The 27,583-nt window shown below is 39.0% G+C and overlaps 1 protein-coding gene across 1 annotated transcript; it reads right to left on the reverse strand.

Moving 5' to 3' along the window:
* Positions 1–421: 421 nt before the first annotated feature.
* ttc17 (tetratricopeptide repeat domain 17) lies at positions 422–27,545 on the reverse strand. The gene is made up of 25 exons (XM_040045430.1): positions 27,329–27,545; positions 26,689–26,778; positions 26,369–26,538; positions 26,138–26,249; positions 15,112–15,243; positions 14,605–14,714; positions 14,362–14,509; positions 13,807–13,946; positions 13,353–13,513; positions 10,841–10,953; positions 9,769–9,921; positions 9,294–9,409; positions 8,972–9,128; positions 8,706–8,777; positions 8,188–8,412; positions 6,583–6,799; positions 4,526–4,654; positions 3,882–4,177; positions 3,616–3,769; positions 3,393–3,513; positions 3,034–3,193; positions 2,547–2,630; positions 1,946–2,065; positions 1,688–1,831; positions 422–1,571 (listed from the first exon to the last, which is right to left on the reverse strand). The coding sequence occupies exons 1-25, from the start codon at positions 27,497–27,499 to the stop codon at positions 1,440–1,442; spliced, it is 3,627 nt and encodes a 1,208-aa protein (XP_039901364.1). The 5' UTR covers positions 27,500–27,545; the 3' UTR covers positions 422–1,439.
* Between the last annotated feature and the right edge of the window lie 38 nt (positions 27,546–27,583).

The following is a 27,583-nucleotide window of genomic DNA, read 5'->3' on the forward strand; positions in this document are numbered from 1 at the left end:
GTGGGAAGTCTTTGTCAGTCTCTGCTGATAACAGCCTTTGGAATACAAGAGGCATTTAACTTTAACTTATCATTTTTCATGTATTTTCATGTTTTGGTACGATAACCAAGGAACAGGTTTGGGTATTTGAGTAGCAGATCTGGCAATATAGAATAAATGACTGCTAATACAACTTCTTTTTGACTGCAAAATACACTTTTAACTTTGTCTCTCTCTTTGCGAATCCCATTAGGACAATGTTGGGAAATAAAGTTGGTTAAAAAAAAAATTCAAACAGCGCCACCACTTGGCAATTTTTTAAGATTACATGAGTGGAAAAAAAAGAATGCTGAGCTTGTCTTTATGATCATAGCTTTCAATCATGAAATCTCCCCTATGCTTTTATTTTCCAGTGAAACAAAGAAATGACACAGAAACAAAGTGAAATCCACACACTGCCTTTAATACTGTACATTTAATACAGATTCCAGTTTTTTTTAATCATTATTTTTTCTTTTTATAGATGGGCAATGAGATATCATTTTTCTGCCAGATGATTTCCATAAGTTAAGAAGCAAATGTAATAGCATAGTTTATTTTCTGTCTTTTGTAGCTTGGCGCAAAAATCTAATCGTTTAGGTCCCATATAAATAGGAATGCTATAAGAAAAAAAAAGTGCAAAAGAACTGAATGTCCCCATCCATTTTAAGAAGCAGAAATAGTGAGGGAATATATTAATCGAGTCAACCTCATTTAAACTCGAGTTGAAAAGCACATTCCATACCGTGTCAGCAAAAGCAAATACTGTATCATCCCCAATTACTTTAGATTAAAATGTACCATTTTCAGGTGGTAGTATCTCATTATCCTTCAGCGTAATAGAGCAATATACTTTTTTTTGTTTTTGTTATAGATCCCACTTCCTCATATTAAACAGCAGTAAAATGTCTTCAAGAAAGACAGTTTAAGCTTTTCTTCAATTTAAATAAAATTATGTAAGAGAATTAGGTGGGTTCTGTGGTCATTAGTTTTGTCCAACTTTTATTGCAAATCACGCAAAAATTGATTTGCAAAAATGAGTCTGAGCCTTTTGATTTTGAGACATAACAAAAATCCTGCAAGTAGTGGGCCAAGATTATCTACAGTTTTACTGTATGACAGTTCAAACTTAATTCTTGGTATTGGTTAGACCTTTTTTAAAAAAAAAAAAAATTAAATAAAAACAATCCCCACCCCCACAAAAAAAACCCAAAAAACAAAAACAAACAAGGACTCAAGATTCAGCCGAATATAAAGCTCGACACCTCATGTTTGACTTAGTTCATTTTTCTTACACTTTTACTTTGTGCAAGTTTGTTGCAATCTTCTGATGTGTATTCTGTCTGCATGTATGTGTGTGAGTGTTTATCTGATGTGTGCATGGCCAGTGGGTACTACTGAGATTAAACCGGCTGAGTGGTTTAGGGCTGACGACGTTCCCTCTTGGTGAGCAGGTAACACTGAATGGTTCTCAGTCGATCTTTGGCAGGAGCGAACTCTGGCTGCAGCTTCAAAGTAGACTCGTACCAGCGCATGGCTTTCTCAAACTCCTCCTGGTGACGAGGAAAACAAAGACACTTGATGTGGTATGATGCACCTATGATGCTGGTGAGCAGCTCTCAGTAAATATTGATGGATTATTAGAAAAAAGTGTGACTGTGGCTGTTACCATTGCTATATAGACATTGGCAAGGGTAAAGTGGTTCACGACGAAGTGCGGAGCAATTTCTACTGCCATGCGAGCCACTGTAAGCGCATCCTCCCATAGCCGGGCGTTCTGGAAGATGTTGGCCAGGCTGATAAGTGGCACATCCTGGTTTAAAAGTCACGAGGAAAAAAAAAAAAAAAAAAAAAAAAACATATAAAGAGATTTATTTTTCATTTTCACAAGAAAACCACTGTTGGGAACAACTTTTGCCTAACTTGCCTTCATATGATGGGGAGCGTAGTTGAGTGCTTGTCGTAGACAGTCGATGGCTCTCTTGCCTTGACCTTTCACTCTCCAGTATAGTGCAGCCATGCTGGATAAAACCCAGGAAGTCTGATTCTGCCGTTTTAGGGATTAGAGAAGAGAAAAACTCAATGAACCGTGTTAGTCGCACTGGAGTTGCATGGTACAGCTATCAAAAGAAGTACAATAACATTCAGAGAAAAACTTTGGAGAGTTTAATCATAAAGCCTGACTGGACAAACAAACCACCAGAAGTGAATAAACCACAGTACTGACTTTCACAGTGGGGTGTTTATATTTGCTAGATTCAGTTTTGACTTAAAGCGAAGGATATTCTGAATAACATGCTGTAGCGCCAAGGAGACGACCAGTGATCAGATGTTTATACAGCTGAATATATTTTTAGACATCTTTCCTTTATTAAAATACTAGTCTAATGGTAATCACAGTAAAACAGTATTCTCCTGATATATGAACATGACTTGCTGTACATTCAAGTCATAATAGGTGGAAAAATCTATTATTCTAAAGCAAAAACTTCTTTTTAAATTGCCTTGGACCATCAGAGAGCCCTTACCTTCTCCAGGACTTTAGCGATGCGGGTGCCCACCTGCTCAAAGGACTGTGGGGAAAACTTATCTTTGCCGAGGTTCTGCAGGACCTTTGGGTTTGGAAAAGAAGAGACATAAATCACACTATGAGCTACTGTAAGAAAGATGGGTTTAAAAAAAATCCTGTCAATCAAGTTAAACACAACAAAATTGTGTTTTTATTTCTTAAGAAGGTTCTGAGATTGGTTTTAAATGTTGTGCGTTTTCCCCCACTTAAGGGTAATTTGAAACTTTTAAGTTTAAAAAGAGTGATATACAAGCTTGTCAACAATTTGGATGAGAAGACTAGAATGTAGTGACATTAGTTTTGATGTGATTAAGTTCATCTTATTTGCTCTTAGAAAAATCCTTCTGTAAAGGAAACCTTAGCATGGAACTTTTTTCCAGTCTTGTGCTGTTTGCATTTATTTTATATGTTGGCTCTTGTTATCTCCGGCTTCTGCCTCAGCATACCTCACGCAGTTGGCTCTCCCCAGTGTAATGGATGGCGGCACGATTGGCTACCCCTGCCAGGTGGTCGAGGGTGTGCATACTAGCAGCAAGGTTGGCGTTGCATAAAGGTTCAACAGCTGGCTCCTGGAGTGGAGTGGCAAAGTCTATGTGCTCTGTGATGCTGACGGGAGGGAGTGGAGAGAAAATAAAAATAAATTATCCAGCTGTCTATTTCTCATAAATGCATTTCTAAGTTCTGTTAAAAATGAAATTGCCACCTGCTTTCACAGCGATATGGCAATAAAACAAATCCTCTTTGAATCTGTTTAGAACTTCATAAATACAGGATTAAAACATATTCAGGACAGTGAGAGCCTTACTCAATGTTTTTGGCAGAAACAGCCAACCAAGTGCTAGCTACAGTGGTGAGGTCCACCCTCCGTATCCGCTGGCACTCCTCTGGCCCTGGCCAGCCAAGACTTGTGTAGTCTCTCCAACGGCCTGTCCAAAGAATAAAGAAAAAGAAAAATACAGTGACACCTCTCTGAGAGGCTTTTTCTCTGTGCGTGATGTTGTCAGTTATACTAAAGGTTTATGTGTTACCTGAAGGACCGGGCGATGGGATAGTTGGACCGCTGATCTCCAAAACAGAGTGACCCCCAGGGAGTGAGTCCCCATTCTGGCTGTCATCAGAGGTGGAAACACTTTCTGACCCATCCACTTTAGCCTTTCTGACCCGCTTTACTTGGAAAGTGATCTGAAGTAGTAGTAATACTCAATTAAGGTACTCACAAATATCTGACAGATGTTGGCAAGGATTACTCAAACTCAGTTCTGCCATTTAAAAACCAGTGAACTTCCACACTTACCCACTCTGCTCCCTCATCATCCTCACAGTTTCCAAAACAGGGCCCACTACCAGGACGAGCACCCATGACGCGGTCGTTCTTTAGCACCCGGATACCTCGCAGGTCACCTCGCTTCCCACCAACATCCAGTGCACCCTCAAAGGCTCCCATCAGATCCTCCTTCAGCTGCCAGTCCTCCTCCTCCTTTTCTCCTCCATCTCCAAAAGAAGCGCTCATTTTTGCCGCTGTCGATGCAGAAGGAGAAGCCTGCTGCTGTCCGGCTGCCTCATCTGAGCCGTTACTGTCCACGATGACCTCTGCATGGTGCGGAGAAAGGAATGAATAGGATTACGAAACATTAGCTCAACAGGAAAGAAAGAGCACGTAAACCCCAAAACAAACAAACAAGAAAAAACGATAGGACACCCCAAAGTAGACCATGGGAACCTGAAAGCCAGTAAAATGTAGTAAAGTATTCCACTGCTGTTAAATCTCGCTTGTCTGTGACACTTACACTACACATTTTTGCCACATGCCAAACTGCACAAGACGGAATCTCAAGTTCTGAATTATTTAGACCAAATACATCCTTGCTGAAGTGCCACAGACATAATATCTTGACTGCTTCATTGTGCCAGTGAAGACGCCACATATCAAATTCTTACTCTCAAAGAGCAGAGTGTCTTCCATGGCAGAAATGGCCGGTGCGTCCTGCTTCTCTTCACTGCCCTCCCAGTCTTCCAGTTGCAGGCCGAGGTCCTCCTCAGCCATGCAGGCAGTGCCCTCCGGATCAACTATAAATTACCACAAAAAGCATGCAATTAAAATGAAACTACAAAATGTTTGACAAAAATGGACACAAATGCACAAAAACAAAAAAAGACTAATTAAACAATGATGAATGGATTATTATGTAAGGGTTTTGCATATTTGCAACTTTTTTTTTATCAATTTAGACATTATACTTTAGTAATTTTAGCTAATACGACTTTTTAAAAAGTATTTTCCCCCACTTAGGTGGAGAACTATGAAATAATTTTGGTTATTTTTTGCTATTCTTTTAACATTTATCCAGAATATCATGTGATAATTGTTCAACCTTAGCTCACAGCCTTACAGATTTTACACTGCAGCTCACTGGAAACAATTTCCTGTTGTACTTACTTCAAACGGTGAAAACACAGCTACTGTGTTTGTTTTTGGGTTTTTAAAAAAAAAAAAAAAAAAAAAAAAAAAAAAAAAATCAGTCAGTTCAAAATCTACGTATCGACTCCATGTACTGTCTCACTGTCCCCTGAAGAAGCCTACATGTTTTCCCCCACGTTATATGGTTCTCTTTCTTGTACTAGTAGGTCTTTGGCAGCCGTTCGGTAACTACTGTAAACTGACTGATATAATGTTTGGCTATGACTTTTACCTCAAATCTTTCACATAATTCAAATGTTATTTTTTCATTGGGTGCTTAAGTGCATACATGTACACATTGTGCTGGCCTTGCATGGACAACAGCCAGAACAGGGAGCCAGAAGAACCGATGGATCTTATCTATCAGGGACACCAGTTTGAGACCTCAGCTGTTTCTGCACCACTATTTTCTAGCTCACTGTAGTTCTTCCCCTGACAAGATCTAAAACACAAGGACAGCAGTCATCACCAAACTTTTACTATAAGTCTATTTTTTTTAGTACATTTGATTTTTATTGAAAAATCTAAATGGTAGATATGTGCTTTGTAAGGGCTCAAGCAACCTCAGACATTTGGTGTGCGCTTTATGGACGCAACCTTCAACTTTAGAGCGCAAAATATAGTCCCTTCTAAATTTGGCATCAGCTATTTTCTGCAGCTTAAATTATTGAGTGGAAAAATTTCTTCACTTCAAAGCACTGTTCTCTCCACTCCCACTGATATGAATACAGGAAAGAAACCCAACATACAAGCAGTTTTTCACAGCAACTCTTGCAGCTTCAGGCAGAGCAACACGAGGTGGTTTGTGAGTGTAAGGCCCAAAGCAGATGAGTCCGAGGCTAAATTTCACTTCAGCTCATAGAGATAGAAAAATAAATATTTGTAAAGCTCTAATAAATGCATTTAGACTCACCAACTCTTAATAAATGCTATTACATTTGCTGATTAATTCAAACATTCCCGCATTAAACATTACTGGGAATGTTTAATCCTGTATTCAACCGAATAAAACTAAAACCCTTAAATTAGATGTGACAGATTCTGCTCAAGTGGCTGTTATAGCATTTCAGCGTGCTGTGAACCAACACAGGAAAAAAACAAAAAAAAACAAACAAAACAAAAACACAGCCAGTGGGCAGAGAATGAGTTTCTCTGGTCGCCCAATAAAGCTCTGCTTTTAAAAGAGATTACCCAACAGTTCTTCATTTTACAAAACTTCAGATATTTCAGGGTTTCAGCAACTTAAGAACATTATCATTTTGCAACTATTAGTTTCGAATAAATATTTATCTTGTTTTTAGTATGCAAAGATTTCTTTAAAATACTCCCACTTGAATTTTGTCATGCAAAACTTTCAACTAGGTCACTGCTGATCATCTGAATCTGTACTGTAATCCATCATTTTAGACACACTCCGTAACTAAATAGCAAAACAGAAAATTATACTAAAAAAAAAAAACCAACAAAAAAAAAAAAAACCCCACCCACAAATAAACAACAAAACTAGGTATTTTTTCCCCACCCCCAAGTTACTCACTTGAGCAGGACTGTCGGTTTGATAGATTGTAAAGGGAAGGGTAGAACTGAAGACAACGCAGCAGAGGTAGACTGTTGCGGCACTGCTCACAGCCAGAAAAGGACGTGAAGGAAGAGGAGGAAAGGGCCGTGACCAGGATGTGGCGGAACAGGGCCAGGGCACCTGTCACATTGCCCTGGGCCAAGTGTACGCTCACCAGGCTGAGCAGGGTGTGAGGCTGAGGGAGGAAAGAAAACAAAAACAAGACAAGACGGGTGAAATTAGATGGTGGATGATGTGCATGATAATGAACATTGTTCCTGTCATCTGTGGAGGATCTGCTTTTCTTATTTTTATTTTTTAAATCATGCATGTAAAACAGCACTTCTGCAGTTTCCAGCTTACATATAACACAATTGACCTGTGGTTCCTGAATTATTATAACATGAGAATTCTCTACACGCATAAACCAGCTTTTACCCGCAAAGCTTGATTTAGAATGATATTGGAAATTTTCCCTATCAAATTTAGTCTGTGGTTTCTCTATGGCATTTTCTTGATTGGGTGTGTCAAAACATAACGCCCAAGGGCCAAAATCAGCTCTGCCAAAGACAAAGACTCCATTCTGGCCCAATGGCAGTTTTGGAAAATATGAATAAGGGCACAAAATATCTGACTTAACTGTATTTTCACATTTTTACAGCTTTTCCTTCTAATAAACACCTCCACTGTAACCATTCATACTACACTAAAACAACTAATAGATAAACCATTAAATTACACAAAATTTGTTTTTTCACCATGTGCTAAAAATGCAAGATTTTTGTATTCTTTATTATAAAACCCATCAATTAACAAAAAACCTCAGTTTTTAATTAAATAAGTCTGCGCAATGACCTAACTGAGCTTCTTCTGTTTTTTCATACTGATTTCTTGCAATTTAAGAAATTTAAAGCAGCATTTATTTATCATATATAAAACTCGAGATATATTTTTGAAACTGCATTTTCTTCTTATATATTAAAATATTTTAAGGATTAAATGTGTGATTAAACTTCTTTAGACTATCAGAAAGGCGAGTTTTGCTGGTCCGGCCCACTTAACATCAAAGCGTGCTATATGTGGCCCAGAATGTAAAATGAGTCTAACATCTAGATGCTGCGCATTTTTAGGCAAACACCCAGGTTTTAAATTTTCCTAGGTTCCTCTGCCATGTTGAAATGTGTTGTCCAGTGGTTGGGACATTTGTTCCTGGAACCACCTTGATGAGTGCTCAGACATGGCACAATGACACTACTGATCCCAGTAATTGAAAAGTGGTGCTCTGTGAAGCCATCAAAAATGCAGTTCATCAGAAGTTTGTTGGTTAAGTCGCATTCAGCACAGTCAATAAAAAACAAAAAAACAAAACCACTACTGCTGATTTGGGATTTTCAGTCTAGTACAACGCAGCGTGCTGCAAAGACGATAACAGGCGTGTTTTTGTTTCCTTTGACGCAAGGCGATGTGATGAATACCTTTTGTGTTAGCAAATACGTTTCTCCAACACGAAACAAAATATAAAGCACACCTAAACAAACTACTTGTACAGCATACTGAAATAGCATAACCCAGCAGGTTATTTACCTCTGACGCATTAAGTGCCAATGCATACTCCAGCAGTGTTTGTGCGTGGGTGCTTAGGCCGTGGTGTAGCAGCAGGTTTGCAGCATTGGCGAGAGGGAGGTGGCGATGGGAAGGCGAAGTTGAGCTCAAGGCTTGGCGCAGGCACTGCAGGGCACGGCTACCATTGCCTTTGGCTCGCCAAAATAGAGCTGCCTCATTGTGGACCTGCCAGCGGGGTATAGTGGCCTATACATACAAAACAAACTTAGGTTAGCTTAAGGTGGCTTCAAACAATTTGAGCTGGGAGCTATTTGGAGTGACTAGAGTTATTCATAATCAGATATAATGGAAACTTCTTGTGAACTCAACAACTTAAGTTGGACTGCAGGAACACTGAGTCAGAAAAGGGTTCATCTAAACTATATTTAAAGAAAAATAAACATATTCTGTAGCACTCTATACAGATTTAGGCTTATACACCAGATGATAAGATACATAGTAACGATCAGAACCTGTGTGGGTGTGAGGAGCTCCCTTACTTGTTTCATGGCTTGAGCAATTCTATGGCCAATTTGGTCCAGCATCAATCCTCCACTACGTAACTGCAGTATCTATATACACAGACAGAAATATGTGTATATGGATAGTCTTTGCCACAAAAAAAAAAAAAATACACACACACACACACACACACACACACACACACACACACACACACACACACACACACACACACACAAGAGGACTGTAGTGGTTGTTTTCATATGCAAATGTCCCGCACGTGTACAAATAGACAGACAGATACCTCAGAGGCAAAAGGATCTGGCAGCTCCTTTTCTTCCAGGGGCCACTCTAGTGAGGCAGGCAGAAGGGCTGGGTATGGTTGGGGGACAGGACCACAGTCTGGCAGACCTACTGTCCCAGAAAGACTGCTGGTCCCATAAAGAAGAGTTGCCACTGGGCTGAATAAACATAAGCAGACATATTTCACTCATTATTCTTTTTTTTGCAAAGCTCTTTGAACACGTGTTTCTTTTGCATTCCTGTGGATCCGTCTGAGAAATGTGAAACTAATACATCTATGCTGCTACCACTAGAAATGTGTCCATCCAGGAATCTGTACTGACCTGATGCCCTGTGATTCAGGTGAAAGGTAGTAGGTTGGCAGCAGGTGAGCTGGGGGGACACTTGGATACTCATGGGCACAGTCAGACCTCTGAGGCCACAACATCCTCTGCAAGTCCTACAGCACAAACACACTTCCTGTAACTCTAATTATTCAAAACATGATCATGCTCTAGTTATCCAGTTTATCCAGGCTATACGTGACTATTTTACAAGTCTAATATTTTCTCTTCAGTATTTAAATTTGTCTGCCAAATGTAAACCACCAGTTCCCACACAGTGCTGTAAGTACTATGGTGAGTTTAAGTTCATTTCGAGCAATTTGTTTAAAGTTTGTTTAAGCACTGCAAGAGTTTTATTTAGTTTTATTTATTTATTTTGTTTTTACTTATAGTCACAGATTTCACCTGTGAAAAACAAGAAAATTAAAAGAAAACAAAAAACAAAAACAAAAAACATGTAATTGGTTTAGCCTGCCTTTGTGTAATCCTGATGGCTGCCCCAGAGGGCGGTAGCGGGATCCTGGCCCCCAGACACAGTGGGGTGGAGCTGGAGGCTGGCTTCCGTCTGGTTTGAGTTGCGCTCTGACACAAGTGCCACACTGGATGCCACTGACACCTCTTCTCCAAACTACGAACAAAGACAGAAACACAAAGCAAAACAAGGTTCTTCATAAATAATGACTCAATAAATAAATGTTTGTTTTATTCTTGTAGAAAGAACACAGCAGTGTCGTTGCATTTAAATTGTTTGTCTATAAAAACACAAACAAAAACCCTGGGCTAAGAAACACTGTCCTTCTGTTTGAACACACATACTCATTTGTGGATTGTTCATTGGTTTTGATATTCTCTACACTGTAGAAAAATACTGATGACATTCAAACTGTGACATATTTTATGTAGTAAGTGAAAAAATGTTTTAAATGCAAATTATGTTTTGAGTTTTACATGCATTTGCCAGTGTTAGAGTGTTCACATCTACCCGTACGCAAGAGCTCTCTACGGAGTGACTGAAGTAAATTTATCATCGGGGGATGTAGTCATGTGCAGCTATTACAGTGTGCCGTTAATTTCTGTGACTGAGAACGTCTCCTGTACAGCAGAGGTAATTCTTAGTCTTTCCTTTCAGGGGAAATGAGAACCTGAGAGCCAGTTTCATTACTGTTTGATGGTTTTTGTGCCTTAACTTGAAAGCGAAAAAAAAAACCTTTAAAAAAAGGCAGACTGACTGATCCACCAGTTCTTAACATATTAACAGACCATCTTCTCTCTTTGTCACATCTAACAGTCACTTTGGCAAGGACACCAACTACAACTGAATAGAACAATTTTTGTACACTAGAACTGATTTTTCATAGCAAAAAAGTGATATCCCTAAAGTCATTCAGAAAAGAAGAGATTATGCCATTGCTTTTAGACTAGAATAACCTCTCGTGATGAACTTGTTAAACATACTTTCAATAGTGTGCGCATCTGCCAAGAAGGCGGTCAGCGTTTATCATTTTGATGTCTACATTTTCTTATAAACAGTTTTTCCAAAGACTCACTTGGACATACTGAACATGTTCAAACAGATCACCCCGGTGGTAGCGCACAGGCAGGTCAAACGGGCAGTAGAGGCTGTGCTGCTGCTGACCCAGCCGACACATCTGATGGTTCCCTGAAACACACATGATGGAAAAGTCTCAGATGCTATTCTAAACACTCGGAGACTATAAAAGAGGGACTGAGCCACTGGGAAGTGAGTTAGCGTAGTCCCATCTTAGAACCTAAAGCTAAGCATTTTAGTGTGTTGAAGCCAACAATGTCAATAACTGACTCGTAACTAGCAATTTAGAAAATGAACTTATCAGAAAACTATTTATTTGAAAGTCACTGTTCAGAGGAGCCTAAGGACTGTTTTAGGGCTGGATGACTATGACCAAAATGCTGTTAAAAATTGAGATCACAATTATTTGTCATGATTATTCATAGATTTTAGCGACAAATCTTTTTTGCTGTCATGTAAACAAAATCCTATTTTCATATTCGTATTGTGTGACACTCTTGCTAATGTACAGACTAAAATAAAACCGGTCTTTCTAATTTGCCAGAATTAAGCGCATCTCTTTGAAGAAAAATAAACATAAAAATTAAACAGACATGGCACTGCTTTCACTTTATACATTGCGTTATATTCCTGTTAATTAGAATATCTGGCTTTTATTCACCTGACCTAACACCTAACCTAGCAAAATCTTTCACTCCATTCATTGTACCTGCATGGTGGGTGTGAATAACACGTAAAATAACTCTAGTAAAACTCGAGTAAAATACTCGACAGCTGTGAGATTCCTCTGTGACATTCTACATAGAACACAGGTTTTGTCACTGTAGAAAGACAACTGTCTGCCTTTATTAATCACCGTGTTTATTGGAAATATACTTTTTGACCAAATGTCTTTATGATCTGGTTGGATACGCTGATGCGCTGCAAGGCTCGCTTTTATTGACATCGGAGTTGATTTTGGAAGATTCACAATTGCACAATTTTTTTTGGTCTACATGCATTAATTATACTGCAGGTGGCCGGATAACTCAACATACAGCAAATGACTATGTTGCTTTGTGGTTCACAGACAACTCTAGTGCTCTCTTGGCAAATCGTTTGTTCAGACTGGCACCAATTCCAAAGTATTTCCGAGCAGTGGGATGATGATCAGCTTTAAGGCACAAGCTCTTCAGCTTCTGCAGTGTCAGACATTTTCATGGTGCTTTAAATCTATATTTTAATGTTGTTTAATCTTCTCCTGAATAATCCAGGAAACTTCAAGCCGTCAGCTGCAGTAAACAGCTGTGGCACATGCAGGTAAATGGTAAGACACTGATTTAGCAAGTGTCCAAAGGTTGATTCTGTTCATTTGGACGTAGCGTTTTCAGTGGGAGAAACATTTTGTCACTCATCCAAGTGACTTCTTCAGTCTCAGCTGACTGCAGGTTTTCCCAATCTTATAAACAGTACCTTTGAATAATAGCTGAAACCAGCCCACTGAAGGAACAATGGGCTGGGAGGTCAGTTCCTTCATCATGATTATGCAAATTCTCATGACCATTTATCAAAGACCACTGATCAATGGCCATGAGTACCCTTCACAGAGAGTTGGGGAATGGCTGCAATCACAGCATTGTAGGATGGTGAAAGATGTACCCTTAGGCCCCCTCCTCGATTCAGAGATGGTCTTTCCCTTTTCACGTAAATGGCCTCCTGAAGTAGCCACTTGGATGAGTAACGAAACGTTTCTCCCACTGAAAACGCTACGTCCAGATGAACAGAATCAACCTTTGGAGATTTACTTACCTGGATGATGGAGAATGCATCAAGACAATTTAGCAAGTGCTTAATTTACTTTTTCTTGGTGTTGTACTGACAGAGAACACACTTTTAATATCGTTCGATCGCATTCAAATGATTGTGTGGAGCCAAAATTGTGATCGAGATAAAGTTTTGTTTAATTTGTTTTCTCATAGTCTACGTTACAGCCAAACCTGTTTTTGCACCTAACCCCAACTAAACCCTACTTTTGTTTTTTTTTTTAAAGGGACCATGTGTAAACCTAGATTAATGTGACTTGACATCTTGCGGAGTTGCTCATATTGTGAATTTGCTTATTCATGCTTGAGTTCATTTATGAGTTTCACAACTTTACAATCATCTCTACTGCACCTTGACAGCTTTACCACTTCTGCTATGTGAAACCAAGTAATAAACTTTGCCCTCCTCAGAACTGATACACATCAGTTTGCAGTAAAACAACTGGCTGAACAAGTCGCTTCTTTTTCACAATTATAAAAATGCACATTAATTTAGTATGTAACAAGCTAAACCACAGCCAGCACAGGCTCCTCATATTATCTTTTGACCTGGTAAAGCAATTAGCTTTCTCCAAAGTAGAACGTAATTTGCTGCAAAACTCATTAACTGAACTGTGTGATTACAATACTTTGCAATAATCTCATGACTATTCTAAACGTTCTCTTTCCTGTTCTGTTCTCGTTTAATTCCTGCATGTGGCATCTCACCAAGTTGGGCTTCTTTGGCCATCTGGGTTTCATGGATAATGTTGCGCAGGATTTGTTCTTCCTGCAGCAGCTTGTGTTTGTCCAGCGCCTCCTGCTGGCGAAGGTAGTGATCATGCTGCTTTTGGTACTCCTTCAGCTCATTCAGTGTCCGCTGTAGGGACCTACAAATATGGAAAACAAAGAGGGGAAAAACAGGACAGTTGGTAGACATGGATAAGTGTAAAAATAGTCCATTGGCTGCCAGCTCTGCACTTATTTTAATCACATATTTTGACTTCCCTACAGGTAGGTCTATGCGTATTTCTTGTAATCACTGAACAACCTCGACATACAGCAAATGACAATATATTTTCATTGCAAGGCTTTTCTTTGCCATTATCAGTAACAGAAATGTACAGTAAAAACAAAAACACAACCAAAATCACTTAGAGAGTGTGTTAAAATGCTTGTGTACCTGTGCTGGGCTTCCAGGCGTTGCTCCAGTTTTTGCTGACACAACACAGCATGCTTCCTCCTTAGGGCCTGTTCATAGCCTGGCTGGGCCTGCAGTGCCTGCTCGTAACACAGCACCGAGTGGTTGTATTCCCCAAGCATCTAGTCAGACAGCAACAGAAGAGGACACATAAAGCACGACAGATACAGCAGAGGTCAGACTTACCTGTTTCATGTAGCGACGCTTTGCGAGCACAACAGAACGATAAACAGACTAAAAATATGTACAGACTAGTACACTGATAGAAAGCCTGGTGGACATAAAGAGAAGTGTTATATAAAAATACGTTTTGTAAAATACTGGTACATATGAAAACTGTTTTACAGGCCTTGCTTGTAAATCCACTGATAGTCAGAAATTTTCTAAAATACTAGTCCGTAAGAAAACAGGATTTTGATAGCTGGATTTTGATTCTCTCTGAAACCTAACTACAGTGAAATTCAGGAAATGCTGTGATAAAACAAGATTTAAAGACTCGAGCATTCACTGTGGCTTGAAGGTTTCCCTTTAACTTACAGCATAAATGTTGCCTAAAGTGTAGTGACTGGTGAAGAGGTCTGAGGTAAGGTCGAGGGCAGCGTGGGCGAGGATAGCAGCATCTGCTGAAAAATGGGCACGATGTAGGATGTTGGCCATGTTAACCAGGGCTATATCCTTGTGCTGCCTACAGGAACAACAAACACACAGATACACCTGTGACCACTCGCACGCAATAAACTAAATATTACCGCAAAACTCGTCTGACGAGCCTCACAGTACCTTGGGGAGAAATGCAGAGCGCGCACAACACAGTCCACGGCCTTCTGAGGCTCATTCTTCATACGCCAATAAAATGACGCCATGTTGTACAGCACCCAGGACGACGAATTCTGAAACACACAATCCTAAAGTTATGTGTCTTTTTATGCCTTATGAAATACACAAACTGCCAACTTTTAAGGTTCTACAGTATTTTAGCTTTTCCTCCTCCTTCATATTGTTGCGTTGGACAGCAGAGCTCAGTAACCTTAATAAGACTCACTGATAATCTGTGCTTCAGAACGTGTCTGGCCTTGCACTCAGAATGACTATTGCTTCAATATTTGGGTGTCATAAACCAATCATCTGAACAGAACAAATTTAGATAAGCAGACATGCAAAAATGATATTTGGACCATTTGCCAGTACTTATATCATACTCCTACACCAACTCCAAAGGAAAAAACAAAAACAGTCACTTTTTTTGTTTTTAAGTATACTGAGTAAATGTTTCACAGAGACCCTTACCCTCAGTAAGCCTTCATGGATGCGATGACCCACCTCATCAGCACTCCGACCCAGCTTAGGAGACAATGAACTAAAAATAGGATCCTCCTTAGAAAGAAGCGGGGAGGTCAGGTTTGCCCTCTCCTGTACACCCTAGAGGAGAGAGAAGGGGAAGACAATTAGATCATATTTTAGCAGGTGATCAAACAAGCAAAAAGGCTGAAGTCTCCTTGGTGGTGTACACCTAGGACTGGGCGATATATCGATTTTTTTTTAAAATATCGATATATTTTTATACGAGATATGAGATGTGACTAGGGCTGCACGATTTTGCATAAAATGAGAATCACGATTTTTTTGCTTAGAATTGAGATCACGATTCTCTCACGATTTTCTTTTCCAGTATAAATATTTATTGCGCTTATTAACTGCACATCCACTTCGTAACAGTTGAGACTGAACATAAAAACCATAAATAAACATAAAAACAACAAATGTCTTACATTTTGTCGTTGCCGCAAAATGTACTGCTTGAAATTCCGTCTCCACCATTGCTCGACACTGCGTGTATAGAGCAGTTAGTGCAACAATAGAAAAATAGTTGCAGGACGGCACTGTGTCGCGTTTGTCTAGGGTGTTGATCATTTTCCTAAATCCCTCGTTTTGCACAGTGTTGACGGGAGCCATATCTTTGGTCAGGTGATAAGTGATAGCCTCCGTAATTTCTTTGTGCCTGCGGGAGTTTGACGGGTATAGGGAAGCGCTGTATAAGGTTCCCGTTATTGATGTTTGGGTGGTTGACCGGGACGGATTTTCTCCTGTCACTTTCTCGTCATCCCTGACGTGCTCTCCGTTGTTTTTTCCCTGCCAATTTTAGCAGCCAGCTTCTGTATCACGTGGTATAAGGCTCCGCCCTCGTCATTTGTTGAGCAGGAAGAGTGAGCGCTTGTTTTCATGCAGATTACGTCCCGGATCAAAATGCGGTACAATCGTCGTTGTCTTTTCTCTCTCTCTCTTTTTTTTTAAAATCGTTGTCATTTGGAAATGAGATCGCACATAAGTATGAATTGAGATCGCGATTTTCTAACGATTAATCGTGCAGCCCTAGATGTGACAATATCGTTTATATCGATATAGTCTATGTTACGCTATAATTTTACTTGCGGAGCCGCAAGTTTGCCTCTCTTTCGTCCACTTCTGTCTACGCAACGTTACTCGGCCTCGCCTCTCTCCTTCACTGAACAATAGCCCGACGGGCAGGGAAGAGATAGATTTTGGTAGCCCGACTGAAAAAATCGCTAGCTCCGGGACGTCGGGCTAGCGATATTGCAAGCCCTGTATCTGATTGAGGAATCACTCATCTTTGGAAAAGAGAGTTTATTACAGAGAAATGGCTCTTTCCAAAATAAAAGCTATACTATCCGCTTCTTCTGGGCTATATTCTCAGCAGCATAAGGAGAATCATGTGCTAACAGCTGTCTAAATGACTCGGCTAAAGTTAGTAGCATGCTTGCTTTTTTTTTTGTCTGCTTCCACTTGTCTTTGCACTAGGATGATGTCGGCGTAAATGTGCAGTCATATTCGTTGTGTTCCCACTAGTGCTTTCAGGTTAATCTCGTTGAAATGACCTTAACGCCACAACACGGCAAATCTCCGTTAACGAGCTACCGCCGATCGCTCCGTGCATGGGGCTAGACGGCAAACACGTTAACGAGCTAACTGCGCTAACACACTAGTTCACACCAATGTAATTGAGCATTGCATGGCACATCCAACATACTGTTTTACTTTAGTCCATGACTCGCTTACCTTCAGGGTCATACGTCACATGAAAACCAAAATAATTCCAAACGCCAGATCTGAATGTTGCAAGTAACTTCTGTCTCGCTAGCTTGCCCTGCGCTCTTCCTTCTGACTATGCTGTCTGTGTTGAGCGCTCAGTGGATCTGCGCTCGACAGTGCAGCCTAGGCGGAGTAGTCGAACACAGATTCACTGAGCGCTCAACACAGACAGCATCGTCAGAAGGAAAATTGATAAAATAAATTACAAATGTTGTATTGTTCGATACATATGCGTACCGAACCGAAAGCACTGTATCGAACGGTTCAATATCGATACGAATATCGTTGCACCCCTAATATATATATATATACACACACACACACACACACACACACATACAGAGACATATATAAATAAAATATACGAAAGGGATAAATGTCCTCCTGTTTCCCCTCCAGAGAGGAGTTAAACAGTTTGATGGGAGTTTTTAAGTCTGTTCGTTGTTGTCTTTGGGAGAAGCAACCTGTCACTGAACAGACTCCTCTGGTTGTTTATGGCCATGTGCAGAGGATGCCCAGCATTGCCCATAATGTCCAGCAATTTTTTCTACACGGTATGTTAATAAAAGTGCCCATGTGAGATTTGGGACACAGCTTTGACTAAGAACTCTCTTTTTGTTCTTACTTTATGGCTTTAAAAAAATATATATCGAGATATATATCGTATATCGCCATCCAGCTAAAGAATATCGAGATATGAATTTTGGGTCATATCGCCCAGTCCTACGTACACCAATCATCAGAGCAGATGAAGTAGAAAATATTGCGTAGGGGTGGGCGGTATAAATGGTATACGGTACAAACTATATAAATTTGGCCAACAGTAGAGATTTTGACTATACCGCTCTACGGCGATAGCGCATGTTGATGGTGTCATCAAGCGGCGCCGGTTTTGGTCGAAAGCATTGCAGCTGCTGCAAACAATATCATCTGCAAATGATGCCGGGCGACAGTAATAGCAAAGAGACGAAGCACTTTTGGAATATGGGGTGTCACTACCCGATCCGTACCGGAAACCCGATCCGTACCACGCATGCGCAAATCTTACGTCACTTACCCTATTTGCCAACATTGCGATAGTTAATGTATTTTTTTTTTCATTCAAACCTTTATTTAAACCTCAGTGCAATACAAAATAGAATTAAACAGTACCATATTAATGGTGTTGTACTTACAAAAAATTGCATACCATAGACAAACAAAAGAACAATTTCAGAACCTACAATATAAATATGCTAGGGGGAAAGTAACTGATCAAGCCAAAGAATAAAGTGATTGAAAGATCTTGATTTTTTCACAAACACCAATAGTTTTTATAGCTTTTGGGTTAGTGGAGTTCTTAATTGAATTAAGATACTGTATAAGTTCAAAGGAGAATACATAAAAAGAGGGATGTCTTCCTAAACATTTGGACTTGTGAATATGAAATTTAGCCATTAAAATTAACAAGTTAATCATATATCTGTTATCAAAGTTGAATTGTCTTTGTTTTTTGTGTAGACCAAATAAAACACATTTCCAAAACAGTACAAATCCTTTAAATACATTTTCTGAGATAAAAACACATAAACTCTGCCAGAAATCTTGCACAAGGTTACAAAACCAAAAGAGATGTATAGTAGATTCCTTGGAAGTTTTACAAAAGCTACAGCTTGTATCAATGTCTAAATTGAATTTTCTTTGAAGATAATCTTTAGAAGGATAAATTCTGTGTATTAATTTATAAGAAATATCTTTAATTTTGTTGGTAATTAAAAACTGATTAGGGAGTCTCCAAACTTCGTTCCACATAATACCATCTGACAACCGGTTCCAGAAAAAAAATTACATATGGTACCGTGGTTATGCTACTGTGAAATAAAGATCTGATAGATTTATTGTTGTTTTTAGATTGCTTAGAAAAGCAAATCTTGCCAACAAAAGTTTGTATAGGACGTGCCAACAGCCTGTGGAATGAAGTGATATTAGGTTGATTCTTAAACAGCATACAAACCCCTGATGGTATTGAGCCAAATACTTTTGTATAATCATGACGATTTATAGCTAAATTGAAATGTAAACAAAATTCTTCACAGGAGAAAAGCATACCATTTGAATCAAATAATTGGTTGACTAAAACAATGTTATTCCTAAACCAACTATCTAAGAAGAGAGATTTTCTTTTAAATAAAACATCCTTGTTATTCCAGATAATAACTGTGTGGACTAAAGTTATGCTAGTAAATAAGAGTCCATGCTAAAAAGCTTGACAATGAAAAGCAGAGATTTTTATAGGTATTTTATCAATATCAAAATTACAGCTAAGGAAAAATTCAGTGCCACCTAACTTAGAAAACATGAACACAGGTATAGTATTCCAAATGGAAGTAGGATTAGTAATTAGATTCTTTAACCAATTTATTTTGAATGTGTTATTTAAAGTGTTAAAATCTAACACATTAAGTCCTCCATTGACATATGAGTTCATAAGAACTGTTTTTTTTAATGTAGTGTGTCCTATTTTTCCAGATAAAGTTGAAAAGTAACGTATCAACCTCTTTTATGAGTTTATTATCAAGGTGCAATGCCAATGCAGCGTATGTAAGACGAGAGATACCTTCTGCTTTAGTTATTAATACTCTGCCTTTTAACGACAAATCTCTTAAGAGCCACTGATTAAATCTGTGTTTGAGTTTCTCTAGAATAGGATAGAAATTTAGAGTGATTCTATTTTCCTGGTTTTTGGTTATTATGATACCTAAATAACGAACTTATTGTTTTATTGGAATGTTACATAAAGCTGTTTTCGAACATTCTTTTATCGCCATAAGTTCACATTTAGGAATATTCAAGTACAATCCAGAAGCTTTGGAAAATATGGAGATTGTTTCAATAGCAAGAGAGATTTGATATTCATCTTTTAGGAATAATGTAGTGTCATCCGCTAACTGTGTTATGAGTAAATCTTTGCCAATTAGCAATATACCTTTTACATTGCTTGATTTTATATGGTTAGACAATAGTTGGGCAATTAACAAAAACAGGTATGGAGAAATGGGACAGCCTTGTCTTATCCCTCTTTGTATGTTAAATCTGGGTGAAGTGCTGTTTGTTAATTTAATACTGCTGTTACTGTTATGGTATAATGTTTTAATCGCTGTAGAGAAGTAAGTACCAAAACCATACTTATCTAGAGCTTGAAATAAAAATTCATGCGCCACCGTATCGAAGGCCTTGTGGAAGTCTAAAAATAATATGAAACCATTGCAATTTATGAGGTCAGAATAATCAAGAATATCTGAAACCAATCTAATATTGTTAGTTATACGTCTTTTGGGCATAAAGCCAGATTGTGTTTCATCAATAACAGAGTCAAGAACCATCTTAAGTCTGTTAACTACAATTAGAGCAAATACTTTATAATCATTATTTAGTAAGCTAATTGGTCTCCAATTATCAATCATTAATAGGTCCTTATTAGGCTTCGGAATCAACGTGGTCAAACCTTGATTCATCATAGTGGGAAGTTGTTGGTTTCCTATGCTTTCTGCAAATACCTCAAGAAGAAAGGGAGACAACTCTTCAGAAAAAGTTTTATATAATTCTGCAGTAAGACCATCCGTACCTGGAGATTTATTATTTTTTAAATAGCCCAATTGCATTTTTGACTTCTTCTAATGAAATGGGTTGATCACATAATATAGAATCTTCTTGGCTGATAGATTTAACATTCAGCGATTCTAAGAGGTGATCTACAGCTTCCTGAGAAAATGTAGAGCTATAAAGTTCATTATAGAAATGACTACAATGTTTAGAGATTAATCTGTAATCCTCTGTTATAATCCCATTTATCATTAATTTGCTAATATTATTTATGCTTGAGTGTTTCTTTTCTAAACTGAAGAAATAATGGAAATTACGCTCACCTTCTTCAAGCCATTTAGATCTTGATCTGATAAAGGCTCCTTTTGCTTTGGCTGAGTATAAACAATCTAATTTATCTTGTAATTTAGCAAGGTTCAGTTTATCCTCTTCAGTTAAAGTGTCAATTTGTTTATTAGATAACTGTAATTTGAGAGATTATATTTTCTTCCTCTAACCTTTTGGATTTCACATTAAGGCTGCCAACCTTCCTTAAATATTTGCCAATTACAAATTTTAATAATTCCCTAAATTTTCTTGAGCTATAGACCAAAAGTTTGAGATCAGATCTTTAAGATCCTTTTTCACATCGTCTTTCTGTAATAATGAGCTGTTGAGTTTCAAATATGTAAATTTAATAACAGAAGAATTAGAAGGGAAGTTAAACAGAGGGAAGGGCATTAGGGAAGTTAAATTTATTTTAATATATATGGCTTTACGATCTGTTTCTGGAGAAGGCCATGCACCTACATCTATGCTATTGATGTCAAAATTCTCTGAAACTAACCAACAGTCTATCCTTGAATGTCTCGAGTTAGAATTGTTGCACCAAGTAAACATTTTGGACTGAGGCTATTTGAATCTCCAAATGTCTGTGTGTTTTAGGCGTACCATAACAGCTTTCAATGTAGTATTAATTCTGTTCGAATGTCCTGGAAGAAATTTATCTAATTCAGCATCCATAATACAGTTAAAGTCTCCACCTAGTAATAATTTTGCATTTGGAAATTTATTTAACCAGCTAGATTTTTTTTTTTTTCCCCCCAATCGTCAAAAATAAATGATCATTTTCTAGCTTCGTGTTAAACCCATATATGTTAGTTACAATTAAAACTAAATCATTATATTTTATGACTTGACATATGTAATGACCTGCAGAAGAACTGAGGGTCAGGGAATATTGAAGAGTTTATGTGTGAATTTCAGCACCATTTATGAAGCCTCGACCTCCAACAAAGTAAGCAGATTTCCCTTCTTCACATGCTTTCTTTATAATGGGCCACAGCTTCAGTCTGTTTTCTTTGTCCTCTCTCGTCAGGTCTTCAGTGAACCGCAGATGATTATATTGAAGGAAAGTATTGTTCTTGGCAGCTTTCCACACAGCATCACGAATTCTCCTTGAGATGAACTGGATGATGATCCCTCTGGGTCTTGGGTCATTTTGTTTTGGTTTCCCCACTCGATGAGCGATGTCTAAGACCTCTGGAAGCTTTTCCTTTTCTGCTGGCAGAACCGTTTGGCATATCTCAATCACTTTTGCGCACACATCTTCTTTCTCCAACTCCGGTACCCAATACAGTCTCAGGTTCCAACGGCGGTTGTAGCGTTCAACTTCAGAGATGCATTCGTCACATTTCTGTGTAAGCCACTCGTTTTTCTCAATGACCATAATCTTATCACTTGTGTCCTTTCATTCCGTACGAACTGTCCCTACCATTTCTTCAATGGCGTCACTTCTGGTGTTGATCAGATTGATCAAAGTGTTGACTGCATCAGCTTTCAGGGAGTCGCCATCAGAGTGACTGGTAGACAATGTTGGTTTTTTTAGCCACTGGAGGCTTGGAAGGCGTAACTGGTAGTGGTGGAAATTCTTCTTCAACCATCTGCTGACAATCCATTTCTTTCATGTAGCTATGGTCGCTAGCTAGCATGCTAGTTGCATGTGGTTTGCCCGAGTTACTCAGCCTTTTCTGAACAGATTTCGACATGTTGTTGTTATTAAATTTGGATTCAGATTTAACAGGTTTTATTGCGCTGATCTTCAAAAAAAGTCTTGGAAGCTAGAAAGACGTCAAATAGGTGCTATAAAACTGCTTTATAACATTCTAGTGCTGAGAGCTCGAAAAAAATACTCCTCTTCACGCCGCCATCTTGCTCGGCCCCCCAGTTAATGTATTTGAGTGACACGGTTAGCGCCCAGTTAGCTCCTAGCATTTCTCAACAGCTCTGCCTCCTTTTCAACTGCCCGAGACATTTAAACAATGGATAATCCGTTTACAAACAAATTCATGCTTTTCTCCTCAACAGAGAGCGTCCCCCGTTTGAACAACAGTGCCGTAAAATAAGAAGAATGGCGTAGAATGTGTCACGTGAAGATTCATCAGCCAGATTAAGTGTTTACTGACAATTGACATCATCATGACTATTCCAACAATCCTCTCTACAAAGAGAAGCATAAACACACTTGACTATCACTAAATCAAATTAAACATGCATTTGTAATGGCGGTACTTCAGTTTACAATACAGTTCATTCGCTTGGTCAGCAGGTGGCAGTATCCTCGTACACTGGGGAGTAAACTGCCATTAAATGAAACAGAAGAAGAAAAATAAAAATCTGCACATGCGCAGTACAGACCGGGTAGACTTTGCACATGTGCAGTAAGGATCGGGGAGTACTGATCCGTAACCATCTTTTTATTTTTCATTTTTGTCTACATTATATTGAAATGTTTCATTATTGCAACCATTTTAAGAGATAATTGTTATTGTTAACATCTTAACAGATACTCTGATCCGTAACGGCCGGAAGTAGACACCTTTCGCATATGCGTGGTACCGATCGGGTTTCCTCCACTTCCGTACCATTGATTCATTAATGCTGAATTCTCTCGCAGCTGCTCTTCCCACGTTGTTGCAGTATATTAATGACTAACCTCATATTATGGATGGATTATCTCAGTTGTTCTCCTGAGTGAAGTTTGGTCCGTTTACAGCATCCTGCCATGCAATTGCATTTGTCTCTAACCACCAGAAACCCTCACGTTAACTTTTATCGAGTGGAAAAAGGTTAGCGTTCGTCCTTTAGCTTCACTGTGCTAATGTTATGCTAACTTTTGCTAGCAATCACATAGCACATCATTATATACCAGCTAGTCCGACTTCAGTAACCCTACAAAACGTCACTGCTGTTTAGTTTTCTGTCTTCATTTATGTTGGAAGTGATAGCAGAGCTGTACGTTTTAATTTTTTGAGAAGTCTCTCAGTCAGAACATGCTATATCAACACTGATCATTTTATTAAAGATAAAATAATTTAGACAGTTTTTAACTCTCAGTGATGCTGCAGTGTTTGTTTGACTTTGGGACCTGAAGCAGAGGGAGTTTTGGACCCAGATTACTCCGCAGGGCTCCTGACTACGGCAGCCGTAATGCTCCGGCAATCCATCAAGCAGTGCGCCTTCATAGTCTACCAAAGTCGTACTAAAACATTTTTGAACAGATTTCTGCGCGCCGTGTACCACATAAAATTGATTCGAGGTGAGTAAGCACAACCAGAATTCATACATAAGGCACACTGTCGATTTTTGAGAAAATTAAAGGATTTTATGTGTGCCTTATAGTGTGTAAAATACATGATACAGAAGAAAATAATATATCGCGATATATATCGTTACTGCACATGCTTCAAATTATACCGTGATATGGATTTTAGGCCATATCGCCCAGCCCTACTATTGTGACCCCATTTGACAGCAGTCTGCAGTAAAGACTCTCACAATTACCTAAAATGAGACTTGTAAAAACAAATAAAGTGAATAACATAAATACAAGCTTGACACAGTGCAGTGGTTATGACCTTCACATTACAGCAAGAGGGCCCGAATCCGCCAGCCGGATGAGGCCTTTCTTTGTGAAGTTTTCATATTCGGGTACAGGACAGGGACAGTGGTGATTAACGTGATGTGAATGATTATCAGTCTCCCTGTAACAGACTGGCCAAGCTGTACCCTGTCTTTTGCTCTCTCACAAATGGGACAACCTACATCCACTCCACGACAATGAATTGAAAAAGTAGTTAAGAAAATAGACAGATGGAATATAAATACATGTTTTCCATGTCATTTAAATTGGTCCTGTTGTTTCTTGTTCATTTACTACCGTCTCCTTACGCATAAAAAAGGACTCCTAGTCTACTCTTTGCAGTGTGGAATACAGCTTATTAATTTAACACTGGTATCAGTACAAATCCTCTTTTCCAATGTATGGGAATAGTATTGGAACTAGAAAAACCTGGATCGGTGTGTACCTAATTAATGATAAACGTCTTGACATTGGATTCAAGGAGAAATTTAAATTCAAACATCATACAAGTAAGTTTGTAGATAAACTGCAACAAAGGGTTGGTTTAAAACAAACAAACAACAGTGGCATCAGCACCTCCTATAACATAAAAATAAATAATCACCGTTTTCATATTAACAAAATCCAAAACTGTAGGTATGTTATGTTATATTGAACTGTATTAGATGGCACAGTGGTAATTAACAGAAATGCACTTGATGCAATTTTCTTGGCCAATACCAATTTTATTCTAAGCGTGGCCCGCCAAAAACGATTGTTGCTGATTTAGATTTTCTTTCTAAGAACTAAAAGTGGCAGCATATACGAGCAAAAATCAATTATTCTTCAGAAAAATGTTATTATCATAAAAGACATGATTAAACTTTACAATTTCCCCCAGACCAAGTTACAGGATCTTCTCTCAATGACACGAATGAAAGTTGCTCAGTTATTGTAAAGAGGCATAAATGATTAACTTAAATGAGCTGCTATACATCCACTTATACCTGGCAAGCTTGACCTACCCAAACAAAAGCAGCTGCAATAAATATATAACAAATCTAATGCCATTTAGTTACATTGTTTTCTACTGTGCTTAGAAAATCACCAGGACCTTGAACCTTTTTACTCATCAGCATAGTTTCCCTCATGGCTCCTATGATCTTTTGCTCATACTGAGGCTGCTGCCTTGTGGCTGGCTGGCTCTGAGCTCTCGATGGCTTTAACTTTAGCCTCTTTGCCTTTGTTAGCTTCTTTAAAATGTTTAAGTACACCTGGGCGAGGGTGTTTTAAGTGTCTAATAAGGTCTGTTGTTTATTTTAGCAAACTCTGCGTCTTCACTCACAGTAAATAAATTCTAGTTAAAGACATGTTAGCACAAGGCTCCAAGTGTGGGCATGACTACTTGCTCACGTTACCCATCTGTGTAACAGACCGGCTCATAATCAGACCCACATGAGACAGACTGGCTGATCTGGGATGAGCATGTCGGAAAACAGCAGATTCCAGTCCCTGGCTGGTCAGTTGGTCCATTTCTAGTAATTAAGTGTAAAATTGGCTTAAAGCCTAATTAAACAAGAACTGCCATGTAATTCCATGCAACTCTGCAATTCAGTTCCAGAGGTTAGGTTCAGGATAACATTTCAAAATATTTGTTGGGAAATAAAAAAGCCATGCAGATAATACTTGTCATCAAGCGGCCCTATATCCTCACAACAGATGATGAGCCTGGCGTCTACTCACCCTGAGGTGCTGGAAAGCATGGATACTATAAGGTAGTTCAAACACTTTTCCACAGTCTGGCTTCTCTAGATCTGGGGGTAGAGCAGACCTGGAATCAATGTAGTCTTCAGGTCTAGAAAGAAAAGAGGAGAAGAAAAGATGACAATTTCATCATAATCACACAGAGGCCGTGAAGTTATTTAGGAGCAGAAACCATAAATGCATATTTAAAAGCAAAATAATGGCACAGACCTGATGTCTTTGCTTTCCAATGAGACATAAGTGCCATCATACAGATCCAGGTCTCCCAGGGGTACCTTAGCCATTACACAGTCTGCATCCTCCTTGTAATGCCTCTGCTCCAAACCCGTATCTCGGTCCTCATTCTCCTCAATATGAATCTTCTGTGCCACTAGCTGCTTCTGCTCAACAATCAGAAAAGAAGGCAGCAGTGAGGCATGACAAACTGGAATTGGATCTTAAATTAAACGACTGAATTTAATTTAATAATGTAGTGACACAAACTACAGCGAATGACCAGCATGAATGAAAGAATAAATGGGTAAACCCACCTCCAGCTTCTTGAGGTAGTTAACGCGGGTTTCTTGCCTCATGAAGATTACAACATCGTGCGGGTGTTTCAGATTTAAAGGGGAGTCCACCTGAAAAGCAAACAGCGCGATCGTGACCGACGTGCTTAGCTTCGCTTACTTAGGCCGAAAAAGACTTGGGCAGTCGATTAATCTCTGATATGACAACATTCAGATAGTGTGGAGTCATTGATTTAACTAGTGCGCCCGATTGTTAATTTCACACACGCACACTCGTCTTGTCAGACGCTCCTAATACACATAAACATAAATATGTCTATAGTCGGCACCAAACACCACTGACGTTCTGGCATATCTGCAAGCGCCTTCCAATGGAGGCATACACACTGTCATAAAAATATAAGTGTTTATCTTGACCCGGTTAACCAAAAGATAAAGGAACTAGTCTGATAAAGCTAAACCACTTGGTCAAACAAGCGGGATTTTAATATCCACGGAACTTTCTCTCTAAATCCACAGTTGCTCAAGATGACAAATGAGTCGCACCGAGTTAAATTATTATAAGTACTACAGTTACGTTACAGTCGGTGCTATGAAAAATAGTTAGCTTCATAAGCTAGCCGCCAAACGTAAGCGTTAGCAGGTCAATGAGCTGTCATACTTGCTGCTGAATTTTTCCGTCCTCTGTGACAACCCAGTGGGTCGTAGCCCCTCCGGAGTCCACTGCAAGTATACACAGGAGGATGAAAAGCTTTCCATGTAGCGACGTTTTCCGCGAATAGTTGACACGGCAGGGCAAAGACTCCGGGCAGATTTTCCTGAGGTCCGCCATTTTTCTGTCTCCCTTTTTCTTTTTCTATTTTTTTCCTGCGGCAACAATAGACTCCCACCAGGGGATGGCGCTCGCGTCTGCAAA

This window comes from Simochromis diagramma, unplaced genomic scaffold, assembly GCF_900408965.1.
Source record: "Simochromis diagramma unplaced genomic scaffold, fSimDia1.1 OVJJ01000079.1, whole genome shotgun sequence".
NCBI lineage: Eukaryota > Metazoa > Chordata > Actinopteri > Cichliformes > Cichlidae > Simochromis > Simochromis diagramma.

What these genes read in the sequence shown, in the direction of transcription:
- ttc17 (XM_040045430.1), bottom strand. Translation starts at nt 27,499, where the DNA reads ATGGCGGACCTCAGGAAAATCTGCCCGGAGTCTTTGCCCTGCCGTGTC. An exon ending in TCCATGAAGGCTTACTGAGG is followed by an intron (nt 14,715 to 15,111) that starts GTAAGGGTCTCT and finishes TGTGTGTTTCAG; the next exon opens with AATTCGTCGTCCTGGGTGCT. An exon ending in GCTCTGCATTTCTCCCCAAG is followed by an intron (nt 14,510 to 14,604) that starts GTACTGTGAGGC and finishes TTGTTCCTGTAG; the next exon opens with GCAGCACAAGGATATAGCCC.